Genomic DNA, 14,112 nt, shown 5'->3' on the forward strand with positions numbered 1-14,112 from the left:
GGGCGGGGGGACGGGAGAACCAGGGGGAACAAGCGAGGGGGAGCGGGGGCAGGAAAGGAGGGAGCCCAAGGGGGAGGGAGAGGGAAAGAAGAAGGTGGAGCGCGGAGACAAGGGGGAGGAAGGGGGAAGGAGGACGAACGACCAGAGGGGGGAGGCAGCGGGGGAAGAAGAGGAAGGGGGGGGAGGGCAGACGGAGACCAGGGGGGAGGCAGGGAGAAGGCACGGGGGGCAGGGAGGGGAGGGGCCGAAGGGAGGGAGGAAGGGCGAGAAGGAGGGGGGGCCGGGGAGAGACAGGAAGGATGGAAGGGGGAGGGGGCCAGGAAGAACGAGACGAGGGGGGGGAGGAAAGGGGGAAGCGAGCAAGAGGGGGCAGGGCCGGAAGAAGAAGAGAAGGCGGGAAGGGGGGGCAAAAGCAAGAGAGGGGAGAGGGGGGGAGAAGGGGAAGGGGGGGAGGACCGGAACGGCAGGCGCCCGAAGGAGGCAAGAGAGGCAGGGGGAAGGAGGAGGGGAAAAGGGAGAGGAGGAGGGGCAGCCGGAAGGACAGGGGGCCGAGGGAGGAAGGAGAAGGGCAGGAGGAAGGACGGGGAGGAAGGGGAGGGCGAAGCGCAGGGGAGGCGGCAGAAGAGGAGCAGGGAGGGAAGCGGCGAGGGGGGACAGGGGCAGGAGGACCACGGCAGGGGAACAGGACGAGGAAGGGGGGGAAGGAAGGCCGACCAAGAAAGGGGGGAACGGACAGGGGACGCGCGGGCAGCGAGGGAGGGACACCGAGAGGGAAGAGGGGAGAAGGCGGGAGGCGGGCGGCGGGGAGAGGCAGCGGGGGAGCGCAAGGGGCAGAGGCGGGGGGAGCAGGAAGGGGCCAGGAAGGAGCGGGGAGGCGGAGGAGGGAGAAGGAGGGCGACAGGGACAGGGAACGCGAAGGGGACGGAGGCACGAGGGAGGCGGGAGAAAGGGAAACAGGGAAAGGTGCAGGACCAGACGAGGGGGCGGGAGGAGGAAGGGAAGGAGGGAGGAGAAGGGGACGGAGGAGGAGAAGAAGGAAGGAAGGAGGACAGGAAGAGGGTGAGGGGAGGCAGGAGGGACGGAACGGGGGCCAAAGAAAGGGAGGGGACAAGAGGCCAGGGAGAAAAGAAGGGGCGGGGACAGGAAGGGGGGGCGGACGGCAAAGGGGAGGAAGGGGCAAAAGGGAGCCGAAAACGGGGAAAGGGGAGCGGGGGAACAGGGGGGGGGGCCAGAGGGAGGCGCCAGAAGAAAGAAGGGGAGAAGAGGAGGGCGAGGGGGGGAGGGGCAGGGGCCATGGAAGAAGAAGAAGAGGAGGAGCGGGGGAGGGAGAGGAGGGAAGCAAGGGAGAAGCGGGGAAAACAGAGGGGCGAGGCAAGGACGGGGGCCAGGAAGGCAGAAGGCAGGGAGGGGGAGAGGAGGGGAGGCGAGGGCCGTGGGGGGGAAGGAGGAAGAGGGGCGGAGAAAGGCAGCGGCGGGGGGGCAGACGCGGGAGAGGGGGGAGGCAGGCGAGCACAGGAAGGGCAGAAGAGGAAGGGGAAGGAGGCAAGGAGGGGGGGGAGAGGGAAGGGACAAAGGCAGAGCAGAGCCGGGGGGGGGAGAGGGGGGGAAGGGGGAAAGGCAGGGAGGGCGCAGAAGGGGAGCGGGAGGCAGGAAAACAGGGGCCAGGGGCGGACAGGGGAAAAAAGGGAAAGGAGAGAGCAGGACAGGAGGAGGCAAAAGGGGGGGCGCGGGGGGGGGGACGCAGCGGGGGGGGAAGAGGAAGGGGAGACGGGAAAAGCGCAGAGGGGAAAGGGCGGGAAGGGAGGCAAGGGAGGGGAAGAGAGGAGGGAAGGGGAAGGGAGGCAGAGGGGCCGAAGCAGAAGAGGAGGGGGGAAAGGAGGCAAGGGAGGAGGCCGGGAGCAAGGCAGACGGGGAGAGGGAAGGAGAGGAGGGCCGAGGGAAGGGGGACGGAGGCAGAAACGGGAGGGGCGGGAGGGCCGGAAGGAAGCACGGGGAGGCCGCGAAGGGAGGGCACCAGGGAAGCGGGAAGCAGAGGGGAACCAGACAGGGGGCGGGGGGAGACCCGACAGGGGAGGGGCAGACCCCAAACAGGGAGACAGGAAGGAGAGAGGAAGCGGGGAGACAGACGAGGGGAAGGGCCAGGACGGAAGAACAGCGGGGGCCACGAGGCGCCGGAAAGGGAGACGCGAGGGAAGGAAGGGGGGGCAGGGAGACGGAGGCGCGAACCACCGGGCCGGGGAGGAGAGGGAGAGGGCCCAGCACAAGCGGGGAGAAGCGGGGGGGCAAAAGGGGAAGGAGGCCGGGCCAAGGGGAGGGGAGGGCGGGGCAGGAAAGAAGAGCCAAAGCAGCGGGAAGGGACGGAAGGCGCGGAAGGGGGCAAGCGGGGGGAAGGAAGGAAGAGCGACAGCAGAGGCAGCGACCGAAGAGGAGGAAGGGGGAAGCACAGAAAGGGGAGGCAAGAAGGGGAGAAGGGGCGAGGGAGCGGAGAAGGGGAAGGGGGGGGGAGGAGCCACAGCAGCCGGAAGCGGGGAAAAGGAGAGAGGAAGCGGGGGAGGGGAGCACAGAAAGGGGGGGACAGAGCAGGGGGGAGGAAGGGGAGGGAAGAGGAGGAAAGGGAGCCCACAGGCAAGGGCGGGAGAGGGGGAGAAGGAAGCAGGAGGAAAGACGGGACGACGGGCAGAAGGGAGCCCACAGGCAAGGAGGGAGCGGAAGGGAGGGAGGAGGGGGAGCAGGGAGGAGAGAAAGAAAGCAAGGAGGGACGGAGGGGAGGGGAAAGAAGGGCAAGGCGAGCAGGAAGGGGAAGGGGAGGAGGGAAACGGGAGAGCAGAGGGCGGAAGGGGCCCACAGGGAGGAAGAAAAGGAACAGGAGCGCGGAAGGGGGAGCAGAAGGAGAGCAAGGAAGCGGAGGGACGAAAACGGGAGCCGACAGGCAAGGGGAGGGCAGGGGAGGCGGCAACGCAGGGGAGAAGGGGGCAGCAGAAAGAAAGGGGGCAGGGGGAGCGAAGGGAGGAAAACGGGAGCCCACAGGCAAGGGGAGGGCACGAGAGGCGGCGGGCGCGGGAGGAAGGGGGAAAAAGAGGAGCAGAAGGGGGCGGAAGGGGAGGGAAGAGAAGGAAAACGGGAGCCCACAGGCAAGGGGAGGGCAAGAAAGCCGCAACCCAGGAGAGAAGAAGGGGAGCACAAGGGCGGAGAGGGAGAAAGGCAGGGCAAGGAGAAGGCGAAGGGGCAGGGGGGCAGGGGCAAAACAGGGAGGCAGGCACGGCCCAAAAGGGAGCACGGGAGGAAGGAAGCCACGAAGCGGGCGCGGGGCGGCGGACGAACGGGAGGAAGGGACGGGAGGGACAGACACGCGGGGGAGGCCAAGAAGAAGAAAAGGGAGCGGGGGAGCCAAAGGCGAACGGGGGGGGGAAAGAGGGAGGGGGGGGGGGAGGAGGGCCAACGAGGGGGGGGAAAGAGAGCGGCAGGAGGGAGGGGGACGGGAAGGGGAACCAAAAAGGGAGGAGGGAGGAGGGCCAACGAAGGGGGGGGAAGGAGGGCGGCAGGGGGAGGGGGGCAAGAAAGCAAGGAGGAGGAGGGAGAGGAGGAAGGGCAGGGAGGAAGGGCGCGGAAGAAGAGGGGAAGCAGGGGGAGGGAGCAGGGAGAAAAAGAGCAGGAAGAGACGCCACGAAAGGGGAGGGAGGGAAGGGGGGCAGACAGGCCAAAGGGGAGGGGAGGGCAAACAAGAAGGCCAAAAGAGGCCACAAGGAGGAAGCGGGGAGGGGGGCAGAGAAAGGCAGAAGGGCAAAGGAGGGAACAGGGGGGGGCAACAGAGGGAGGAAAAGGGGGCAACAAGAGGAAGGAAGGGAGGAGAACAAAAGCAGGGAACGGGGGGGGCACGGGCAGGGAAGAAAGGCGGCAGGGAGGAAGAGAGGCGGGAGGGGCGGCAAAAGGGAGCCGGGGCCAGGGGAGGGGGAAGGCGCAAAACAAGGGGGGGGACAGAGAAGGAAGACGCAGGAGGGGCAGGGCAGGGAAAGGGACAGGGAAGGGAGGGGGAAGGGAGGGGGGAGGAGGAAGAGGCCAAAGGGAGGGACGGAGACGGGGGGGAGGGGCGAAGGGAGGGGAAGGCGGCGGGGACGGGACGAGCGGGGGCGAGGGGGAGGAGGGGGAGGGACAGACGGGGCAACGCCAAGCGCGGAGCGGGAGAGAGAGGACGGAAAGGGAACGGAGAAAGAAGGCAGGGAAGAGAGGGAGCAGGAGGCGAACAGGAAGAGAGCGCGACGGAAGGCAGGCGGAGAAAGGGGGAGAGAGCAGACAGGGGACGCGGGGGACAAGGGGGAGGCGGGGGCGCCGGCAGGGGGGCACAGAAGGGAGGGGGAGAAACAGCCCGGAAGGGACCGAGAAGAAACAGAGGGGGGGGGCAGGAAGGACCGAAGGGGGAGAAGGAAAAGGCAGGGGACCAGAAGGGAGACGACGCGGAGGAAAGAGAGGACAGAGCACGAGGAGGCGGGGGGGGGGGCGGGGAGGAAGGGGGGCGAGGACGGGCACCAAGGGGGAGAAGGGAAGAGGGGCCCGAAGAAGAGAGAGGAGAGAGGAGAGAGGAGGGCCGGAAGGAAGGGGGGCAAGGGGACGAGGCGGAGGAAGGGGGCGGGGGGACGGAAGAACGAGGAGGGGGAGGCAACCAAACGCGGGGCCGAAGAGAACCGGGAGGGAGGGGAGACAGGAGGAGGGAGGAGAGAGCACAGGCAGGGACGGGACGCAGACCGCGCAGGAGAGACCAAGACACCAGCGAGGGGGCGGAGGCAGGGCGGAGGCAAAACAGGGCGGACGGGTGCAGGGGAGGAGGGCAAAGAAGGCGAACGGGCGACCGGGGAAGAGGCCAACACAACAGGAACAGCAAAGGGGGGAGAGCAAACGGCGACGCGGCCGCGAGAGACGAGGGCAGGGCGCGGAGACGAGGGGGATGGGGAGGTAGACGAGGGAGAGCGAAACAGGGCGAACTGGGGTGGGGGGGGCGAGGCGGGAGCAGGGCGCGGCGGTGTGCGCCTCCGCCGTGGGGGGGAGAGGAGATAAATGGATGAAGCGATCGAACCCAACAAAAACCAGGGGACCGGGGAGGAGCGAAATAGGCGAGCGCAAGGGACAAGAGGAGACGAGAGAGTCGCGCGGAGGAGAGCGGAAGCGGAGCCGGGAGAGCGCCAGCCAGAGGGGAGGGGCCGGGGGGGGGCCGCGGAACGGGAGACCGGCAGCCAGGGGGGCCGCAGACCGGACGCAGAACCCGAGAGGGGGAGGGGGAGCGACGGAGCGGCGGAGGACCGGAACGGAAGGGGCGAGCGAAGCCAGAAGCCGGGAGCCCAGCAAGCCAGGGGAGAGGAGGCACAGAGGGGGGGGGACGAACAACGACGAGGGAGGAAGGCCAACCAGACCACGGAAGAAGCCGAGGCAACGGGCACCACGGAAGGAAGGCCCGAAGAGAGAAGAGAGAAGAGAGAGGAGGAGGGAAAAGCGGACAGGCGCCCACGGGGGGCAAGGACGAGCACAACCGGCAGCAAAGAACAAAACACACGAAGCAGAGGGAGAGGGCCGCGAGGGAAGCAGAGGAGGAGCCAGGAGGGGCACAGGCAGGGGAAGGCGCCAACGGAGGGCCGGAAGGAACAAACCCGAGGGGAGGCGCGGGACCGGAAGGGAGGGGGCGCAAAAGACAGGAGGGGCACAACGGAAGGAGAAAACGCAGCCAAAGGGGACAAAAGAGGACACGGGAGGAGCGCGAAAACGGGAGAAGCAGGCCGGAAGGAGAGAGCGCGGAAGGGGAGCAGAAGGCGAACGAGAGGCCAGGACGGCGGGAGAAGGGAACGGGAAGGACGAGCGCGAACAGCGAAGAGCGGGGAGGGGACACGGCGGGCACGCCCACGCAGCAAAAAGAGCCAAAAGAGAGGCAAGGCACAGAAGCAGGCCAAGAACGGAGACAAGAAACCAAAGGGCGAAGGCCAGAAAGGGGGAAGCGGAAGCAGACACCAGAACGGCCCAAAGAACGGCAAGGGCACGGGAAAGGAACGGAACAGAAGGAGGCGGACGGAGAGGGCCCACAAAAGGGGGGGAGCCGGACAAACCAAAAGGGCCCAGGAGCAAGGGGGAAGAAACGAAAGACGCGAGGAAGCACGGAAGAAGGGAGGAAAGGACAGGGCACCACAAGGGAAAGGCGGGGGGGCGAAGAAAGGCCGGAAGAGGGGGACAACAGGGGCAGAAAGAGGGGGCACAACCAAAGGGGCAAGAAGGGGAACGGAGGAAGGGAGAGGAACAAAGACAAGAGGAAGACGGGGGGAAGAGGGGGACGGAGGGGGGAACAGACAAGCCCAAGGGGAAGGGAGGAAGACAAGAAGGAAAGCCAAAAACGGGAGGGGAGGAGCGGAAGGAGCGGGGCGAAAGGAGCACGCCCACGGAGGAAAACAGGCGGCAGCGAAAGGAAGAAAGGAACGGAAGAAGAGACAGACGCAGAAGGGAGGGAGGGACCAACGAACAAAGGAAGACAGAAGGCCCCACCAGGAGGGGGACAGACGAAAGAAGCAAGGGGGGGGCCAAGGAAAGGCCAACGAAAGAAGGAAGAGAGAGGCCCCACCAGAGGGGGACAGACGAAAAGAAACAAAAGACAGCGGGCAAAACCAAGGGAGAAGGGGGCGCAAAAGAGACAGGGGAGAGGAGGGGAAGCCAAAGAGGGAGGGCAAAGCACGGAACGGACGACAGGGAGGCCGAAGAACCGAGCAAGAGGCGGGGAGGAAGGAAGAGAAGGGACGAAAGGGGGGGAAGGGACGGAAGACAGGGGGGCCAAGGCAAACCAGGAAACGGAGAAGGAGAAGGGAACGAAAGGGAGAAGGCGAAGAAAGGGGAGAAAAGGAGAGCGAAGGGGGGAAGGGAGGGAGGGACAGAAAACGGGCCGGGGGGCGAAAGGGGAAGGCGAGGAAAGCCAAGGAAGAAACCCGGAGGAGAAGAGGGGCACAAGGACGAAAGAGCCAGAAGAAGCGAGGGACAGAAAACGGGCCGGGGGGCGAAAGGGGGACGCAAGGAGAGCCAACGGAAAAAGGGAGGGAGGAGGAAACCAGGAGCAAAGGAGGGGAAGAAGCAAAGGACAGAAAACGGGCCGGGAGGCGAAAGGGGAGGCAAGAAGAGGCAGGGCGAGCAGGAGGAGAAAAAACGGAAGAGAGCAGGGGCCGGGGCGGAAGCCCGGGGGGCAAAGGAAGAAAGAGGAGCGAAAGGGACAGCAGAAAAGGAAACGGCAGGAGAGAAGGGAAAGGAGGGACAAAGAACCAGAAAGGAAAGAAAGGAGGGAGGGCGAGCAGCACGGAGAAAACGACGAAACGACAGGCCGAGACAGAAGGGCCGGGGGGCGAAAGGAGGACCGGAGGCCAGGAGGGCAGCCGGAGGAAGGAGACAAAGAGAACGAAAGGGCCGGGGGGCGAAAGGGCAGCAGAGGACAGACAAGGAAGCACAAAGGAGAGGGCCAAAACGGGAGGGGAGCAAAAGAAACCGCGGAAGAGAGAAGGGGAACAGAGGAAGGAGGCGGGGGCGACGCCCAAAACCAAAGGAAAAGGAGAAGAGCACGAGACAAGGAGCAAAGGCGGGCCGAAACGGGAGGGGAGGAAAACGGAAGAAGCGGAGGGAGCGGAAGAGGCGGGAGCAGGCCGGAAGGAACCAAGAGGGAAAACGCAAGAGAGGGCAGGAAAGGAAAGAGGCGGGGCGAGGCGGGAAGGAACCGAAAGAAAAGCACAGGGGCAAGGAAGACGGAAAAGGGGGACAAACAGAGGAGACCAGAGGGGGAGGGGAAAAGCGAAAGAGACGCCAAGGAAAGGGGGGAGAGACGAAGGCGCACGGAAAACCAAGGCCGGAAAGAGAGGAGCAAGGGAAGGAGACGAGGGGCACAAGAGGGCGGAAGGCAGGGCCAGGAAAACGAGGAGGGCGCCCCGAGGCAGAGAGACGGAAGGGAGAACGGGGGGGGGAGGAACCGAAAACGGGAGGGGAGACACCAGAAAACGGGAGGGGGCACCGAGGAGGAAAGCGGAAAGGGGGAACGAAAAGGAGCGGACGAAACGGGCGGAAAGGCAGGCACGACCGCAACGAAAGGGGAGGCAGAAGGCCAACGGAAAGAGGAACGAAGAGAAGGCCAGCGCAAAGGAGGCAGGGCGAAAGGCAGAAGAAAAGGGCAGAAGGGAAAACAGAAGAGGAGGCGGAGGACAAAGAGGCAGAAAAGGAAACAGGAAACGCAGAGAGGCCAAAGAAAGGGCAGAACGGAAAGCAAGGGACAAGAGGAGAGGGGAAAGGAGAAACGGAAGAGGCAAACACCGAGGAGGCCAAACCAAAAGAGACCCAACAGGGGAAGAAGAAGGGACGGAAGAGAGACGGGAAAAGGGGGAAACGGGAAGCCCAGGGGAAAAGGGGGAAGGCAGAAAGAGCAAAGGAGGAGAAAGAACGGAAGGGACAAAGGCAAACAAGAGCAAACCAAAAGGAGAGGCGAGCAGGGGGAAAGCAAAAGCGCACAAACCCGAAGGGCAGAAGGAAACGGAAGAGGAGGCACGGAAGGGGAGCGAAGGCAGAAAACAAGCGAAAGAGGAGGAACCAACGAAAGAAGAGGAAGGGAAACCAAAGAGGCAGGAGGCAGACGGAACCAAAGAGGGGCAAGCAGAACGAAAAGCAGAAGGCAAGAACGAAAGGAAGGAGGGAAGGAAGGGCAAAAGGCAAGGGCCGAGAAAAGAGGGGGGCCAAAGGACGAAAGGGAGGCAAAAGCACGCGCCAGAACGCCAGGAGAAGAAGGAGGAGGAGGAAGGGCAAAAGGGCAAAGAACCAAAAGAGCAAGAAAGAGCCAGAAGAAGAGGAGCACAGGAAGGAGGAGACGAAAGAGGGAAAAACAAGGGGGAAAACCGCGAACAGGGAGAAACGGGGGCGGAGAAAAGGGGGAAAACGGAAGAAAAGGGGAAGGCCGAAAAACAGGAAGGGCAAGAAAAGGAGGGGCGGAACGGGAAGAGGGGCACAGAAAGGGAGGGGAAACAGGGCAAGGGCAGAACGGAAGACCAGAACAAGAGGAAGGGCAGCAGGAAGGAAGGAGGAAGAGCAAGAAGGAACAGGAGAAGCACGAGGAACAGGAAGAAGAAGGACAAACGAAAGGAGGGGAAGGCACGGGGAAGGGGGCCAGGGGCGAAAGAGAAAAGAGGGGACGAGGCCAAAGGAGCGGGGAACGGGAACGGGAGCACGAAGGAGCAAGAAGAACGCAGAAAAGAGAAGGAAGGGCGAACCGGAAGGAGGCAAACCGCAGCGCGCCAGGGCGCGAACAACGAGGACGAGCCACAAGAGAAGAAAAAACGCCAGAAGGCGCCCAAGCGGCACGAGCGGGGGCAAGAAACGCGAGGCAGCGGCCAAGGGGACGGGAAAAAGGGAGGGGGAGGACGGAAGGACCAACAGGAAGAGGCAGGGAAAAGGAAGGGGGAAGCAGGCCAAGGGACCAAAGAGAGCAGAGGACCAGGAAAGAAGAAGGAGGAGGAAAAGGAAGAAAAGGAGAGGAGCCCCGAAACGGAAGAACAGGAAGGAAGAAGGCCGAAGGAAGAACGAAGAAAGGGCAAAACGGGAAGGAAGGGAGGCCAAAGACGAAGCGCAAGGGACCACAGAAGAAGGAACCAGGACGAGGAGGAGACGGAGGGAGACGGAAGGGAAGGGAAGAACCAAAGGACCAGGAGACAGACAAGAGACCAACGAGAGGGCGGGGGCCAGAAAAGGAAAGACGGAAGAGGAGGAGGAAGGCCCGGAAAAACGAGGGAGAGAGGAAAAAGGAAGCAACGGAAACAAGAGGGAGAGGCGGAAGGGCCAAAAGAACAAGGAAAGCCGGAAGGGCGCGAAAACAGGCCAAGACAAGAAGGAGAGCACGGAAGCACGCAAAGGAGGCGCAGAAACCGCAAGGACCCAAGGGAAGGAGAACAGGAAGAAAAAGGGGCGAAGGACGGAAAGAGACCCAAAACGGAAGAGGAGGACCAACGAGGAAGACCAAAAGAGGGGAGGGAGGAAGAAGGAAAACGGAAGAAACAGGGGAGAAGGAGCGAGAAGGAGGAGGAAAAGAGCAAGCAAAAGGGGGGAGCCAGACGGGAAGGACCCAAGAGAGGGCCCAAAGAGCGGGGCAAAAGAGGGGCGAAAGGCCCAGAGACACAGAAAACGAAAAGGGGCGCAAAAGGAAGGGGAAACCAAACAAGCGACGGGAGGAGGGCAGAAGGCCGAAAAGGGACCGAAGGAGCCAAAAGGGAAGGAGAGGGAAGAAGGAAGGGAGGAGGAAGAAGAGGCGAAAGCCAACCGGAAGGCAGGCGAGGAGGAAGGGAGAAGGAGAACAAGAAGGAGGAAGAGACGAAGCAGGCGGGGAGGGGCAGAGGAAGAGAGGAGGAACCCAGAGAGGCCGGGAGCAAGGCCGGAATGGAACCAAGAGGGCAAAACGGAAGAGAGGCAGTCGAAAGGAAAGAGGCGGGGGCGAGGCGGGAAGCAACCGAAAGAAGCACCAGGGGCAAGGAAGACGGAACAAAGGGGACAAAAGATGAGACAAGGGCGGAGGGCGAAAAGCGGAAGAGACGCCAGTGGAAATGGGGGGAGAGACGAAGGCGCACGGGAAAACCAAGGCCGTGAAAGAGAGGAGCAGGGAATGGAGACGAGTGCGCACACGAGGGGGGGGGGCGGAAGGCATGGGCCAGGAAACGAGTAGAACCGGACCGCGGAGGAGAGCGGAAGCGGAGCCGGGAGAGCGCCAGCCAGAGGGGAGGGCCGGGGGGGGGCCGCGGAACGGGAGAGCGGGGAGCCAGGGGGGGGCAGACCGGACGCAGAACCCGAGAGGGGGGAGGGGGAGCGACGGAGCAGGCGGAGGACCGGAACGGAAGGGGCGAACAGCAAGCAGCAGGGAGCCCAGCAAGCCAGGAGGAGAGGAGGCACAGAGGGGGGGGACGAACAACGGACGAGGAGGCGGCCAACCAGACCACGGAAGAAGCCGAGGCCAACGGGCACCACGGAAGGAAGGACCCGAAGAGAGAAGAGAAGAGAGAGGAGGAGGGAAAAGCGGACAGGCGCCCACGGGGGGCAAGGACGAGCACAACGCGCAGCAAAGAACAAAACACACAAAGCAGAGGACAGAGGCCCGCGACGGAAGAAGGGAGGAAGAGCGCCGAGGAGCACAGGCAGGGGAGGCCCAACGGGAAAGCCGGGAGGAAACAAACCCAAGGGGGAGGCGGGGGACCGGAAGGGAGGGGGCGCAAAAAAAGAAGAGGGGCCCAACGGAAGAGAGAAACCAGAGCCAAAGGGGACAAAAGAGGACACGGGAGGAGCGCGAAGAACCGGGAAAAGGCAGGCGGAAGGAGAAAGCGCGGAAGGGGAGCAGAAGGCGAACGAGAGGCCAGGACGGCGGGAGAAGGGAACGGAAGGACGAGCGCGAACAGCGAAGAGCGGGGAGGGGACACGGCGGGCACGCCCACGCAGCAAAAAGAGCCAAAAGAGAGGGCAAGGCACAGAAGCAGGCCAAGAACGGAGACAAGAAACCAAAGGGCGAAGGCCAGAAAGGGGAAGCGGAAGCAGACACCAGAACGGCCCAAAGAACGGCAAGGGGCACGGGAAAGGAACGGAACAGAAGGAGGACGGGGAGGGCCCACAAAAGGGGGGGAGCCGGACAAACCAAAAGGGCCAGGAGCAAGGGGAAGAAACGAAAGACGCGAGGAAGCACGGAAGAAGGGAGGAAAGGACAGGGCACCACAAGGAAAGGGGGGGCGAAGAAAGGCCGGAACAACAGGGGCAGAAAGAGGGAGCGGCAGAAGGTGAACGGAGGAAGGGAGAGAGAACAAAGACAAGAGAAGACGGGGGGAAGCGGGGGACGGAGGGGGACAGACAAGCCCAAGGGGGAGAGGGAGGAAGGCACAAGGAAAGCCAAAAAGCGGGAGGGGAGGAAGCGGAAGGAGCGGGGCGAAAGGAGCACGCCCACGGAGGAAAGAGGCGGCAGCGAAAGGAAGAAAGGAACGGAAGAAGAGACAGACGCAGAAGGGAGGGAGGGACCAACGAACAAAGGAAGACAGAAGGCCCCACCAGGAGGGGGACAGACGAAAGAAGCAAGGGGGGGCCAAGGAAAGGCCAACGAAAGAAGGAAAGAGATAGGCCCCACCAGAGGGGGACAGACGAAAAAAAAACAAAAGACAGCGGGCAAAACCAAGGGAGAAGGGGCGCAAAAGAGACAGGGGACAGGAGGGGAAGCCAAGAGGGAGGGCAAAGCACGGAACGGACGACAGGGAGGCCGAAGAACCGAGCAAGAGGCGGGAGAAGGAAGAAAGGGCGAAAGGGGGGAAGGGACGGAAGACAGGGGGGCCAAGGCAAACCAGGAAACGGAGAAGGAGAAGGGAACGAAGGGAGAACGCGAAGAAAGGGGGAGAAAAGGAGGAGCGAAGGGGGGGGGGGAGGGAGGGACAGAAAACGGGCCGGGGGGCGAAAGGGGAAGGCGAGGAAAGCCAAGGAAGAAACCCGGAGGAGAAGAGGGGGCACAAGGACGAAAGAGCCAGAAGAAGCGAGGGACAAAAAACGGGCCGGGGGGCGAAAGGGGGACGCAAGGAGAGCCAACGGAAAAAGGGAGGGAGGAGGAAACCAGGAGCAAAGGAGGGGAAGAAGCAAAGGACAGAAAACGGGCCGGGAGGCGAAAGGGGGAGGCAAGAAGAGGCAGGGGCGAGCAGGAGGAGAAAAAACGGAAGAGAGCAGGGGCCGGGCGGAAGCCCGGGGGCAAAGGAAGAAAGAGGAGCGAAAGGGACAGCAGAAAAGGAAACGGCAGGAGAGAAGGGAAAGGAGGGACAAAGAACCAGAAAGGAAAGAAAGGGAGGGAGGGCGAGCGGCACGGAGAAAACGACGAAACGACAGGCCGAGACAGAAGGGCCGGGGGGCGAAAGGAGGACCGGAGGCCAGGAGGGCAGCCGGAGGAAGGAGACAAAGAGAACGAAAGGGCCGGGGGCGAAAGGGCAGCAGAGGACAGACAAGGAAGCACAAAGGAGAGGGCCAAAACGGGAGGGGAGCAAAAGAAACCGCGGAAGAGAGAAGGGGAACAGAGGAAGGAGGCGGGGCGACGCCAAACCAAAGGAAAAGGAGAAGAGCACGAGACAAGGAGCAAAGGCGGGCCGAAACGGGAGGGGAGGAAAACGGAAGAAGCGGAGGGGAGCGGAAGGGGGGAGCAGGCCGGAAGGAACCAAGAGGGAAAACGCAAGAGAGGGCAGGAAAGGAAAGAGGCGGGGCGAGGCGGGAAGGAACCGAAAAAAGCACAGGGGCAAGGAAGACGGAAAAGGGGGACAAACAGAGGAGACCAGAGAGGGGAAAAGCGAAAGAGACGCCAAGGAAAGGGGGGAGAGACGAAGGCGCACGGAAAACCAAGGCCGGAAAGAGAGGAGCAAGGGAAGGAGACGAGGGGCACAAGAGGGGCGGAAGGCAGGGCCAGGAAAAAGGAGGGGCCCCGAGGCAGAGAGACGGAAGGGAGAAACGGGGGGAGAAACCAGGAAACGGGAGGGGGCACCGAGGAGGAAAGCGGAAAGGGGGAACAAAGAGCGGACGAAACGGGCGGAAAGGCAGGCACGACCCAACGAAAGGGGAGGCAGAAGGCCAACGGAAAGAGGAACGAAGAGAAGGCCAGCGCAAAGGAGGCAGGGCGAAAGGCAGAAGAAAAGGGCAGAAGGGAAAACAGAAGAGGAGGCGGGGGGACAAAGAGGCAGAAAAGGAAACAGGAAACGCAGAGAGGCCAAAGAAAGGGCAGAACGGAAAGCAAGGGACAAGAGGAGAGGGGAAAGGAGAAACGGAAGAGGCAAACACCGAGGAGGCCAAACCAAAAGAGACCCAACAGGGGGAAGAAGAAGGGACGGAAGAGAGACGGGAAAGGGGGGGGAAACGGGAAGCCCAGGGGAAAAGGGGGAAGGCAGAAAGAGCAAAGGGAGGAGAAAGAACGGAAGGGACAAAGGCAAACAAGAGCAAACCAAAAGGAGAGGCGAGCAGGGGGAAAGCAAAAGCGCACAAACCCGAAGGGCAGAAGGAAACGGAAGAGGAGGCACGGAAGGGGAGCGAAGGCAGAAAACAAGCGAAGAGAGGAGGAACCAACGAAAGAGAGGAAGGGAA

General features: G+C 63.3%; 3 protein-coding genes across 3 annotated transcripts; all 3 read left to right on the forward strand.

Annotated features, from left to right (window-relative positions):
* The first annotated feature begins 1,293 nt into the window (after positions 1-1,293).
* LOC109191011 (spidroin-1-like) lies at positions 1,294-5,049 on the forward strand. Its single transcript, XM_019341601.1, has one exon. It carries the CDS (start codon positions 1,294-1,296, stop codon positions 5,047-5,049), a length of 3,756 nt encoding a protein of 1,251 aa, XP_019197146.1.
* LOC109191012 (filaggrin-like) lies at positions 5,050-10,623 on the forward strand. Its single transcript, XM_019341602.1, has one exon. The coding sequence runs from the start codon at positions 5,050-5,052 to the stop codon at positions 10,621-10,623; it is 5,574 nt and encodes a 1,857-aa protein (XP_019197147.1).
* Positions 10,624-10,679: 56 nt separating this feature from the next.
* LOC109191013 (hornerin-like) lies at positions 10,680-14,063 on the forward strand (the record flags this gene model as incomplete). The annotated part of the gene is made up of 1 exon (XM_019341603.1): positions 10,680-14,063. A coding segment is annotated over exon 1 (3,384 nt), but the record flags the coding sequence as incomplete, so codon positions are not given.
* Positions 14,064-14,112: the final 49 nt, after the last annotated feature.

This window comes from Ipomoea nil, unplaced genomic scaffold (assembly GCF_001879475.1).
Source record: "Ipomoea nil cultivar Tokyo-kokei standard unplaced genomic scaffold, Asagao_1.1 scaffold1610, whole genome shotgun sequence".
NCBI classification, from domain to species: domain Eukaryota; kingdom Viridiplantae; phylum Streptophyta; class Magnoliopsida; order Solanales; family Convolvulaceae; genus Ipomoea; species Ipomoea nil.

Bases quoted from the DNA above. Each gene is read 5' to 3' on its own strand.
- LOC109191011 (XM_019341601.1), top strand. From the start codon at position 1,294: ATGGAAGAAGAAGAAGAGGAGGAGCGGGGGAGGGAGAGGAGGGAAGCA.
- LOC109191012 (XM_019341602.1), top strand. From the start codon at position 5,050: ATGGATGAAGCGATCGAACCCAACAAAAACCAGGGGACCGGGGAGGAG.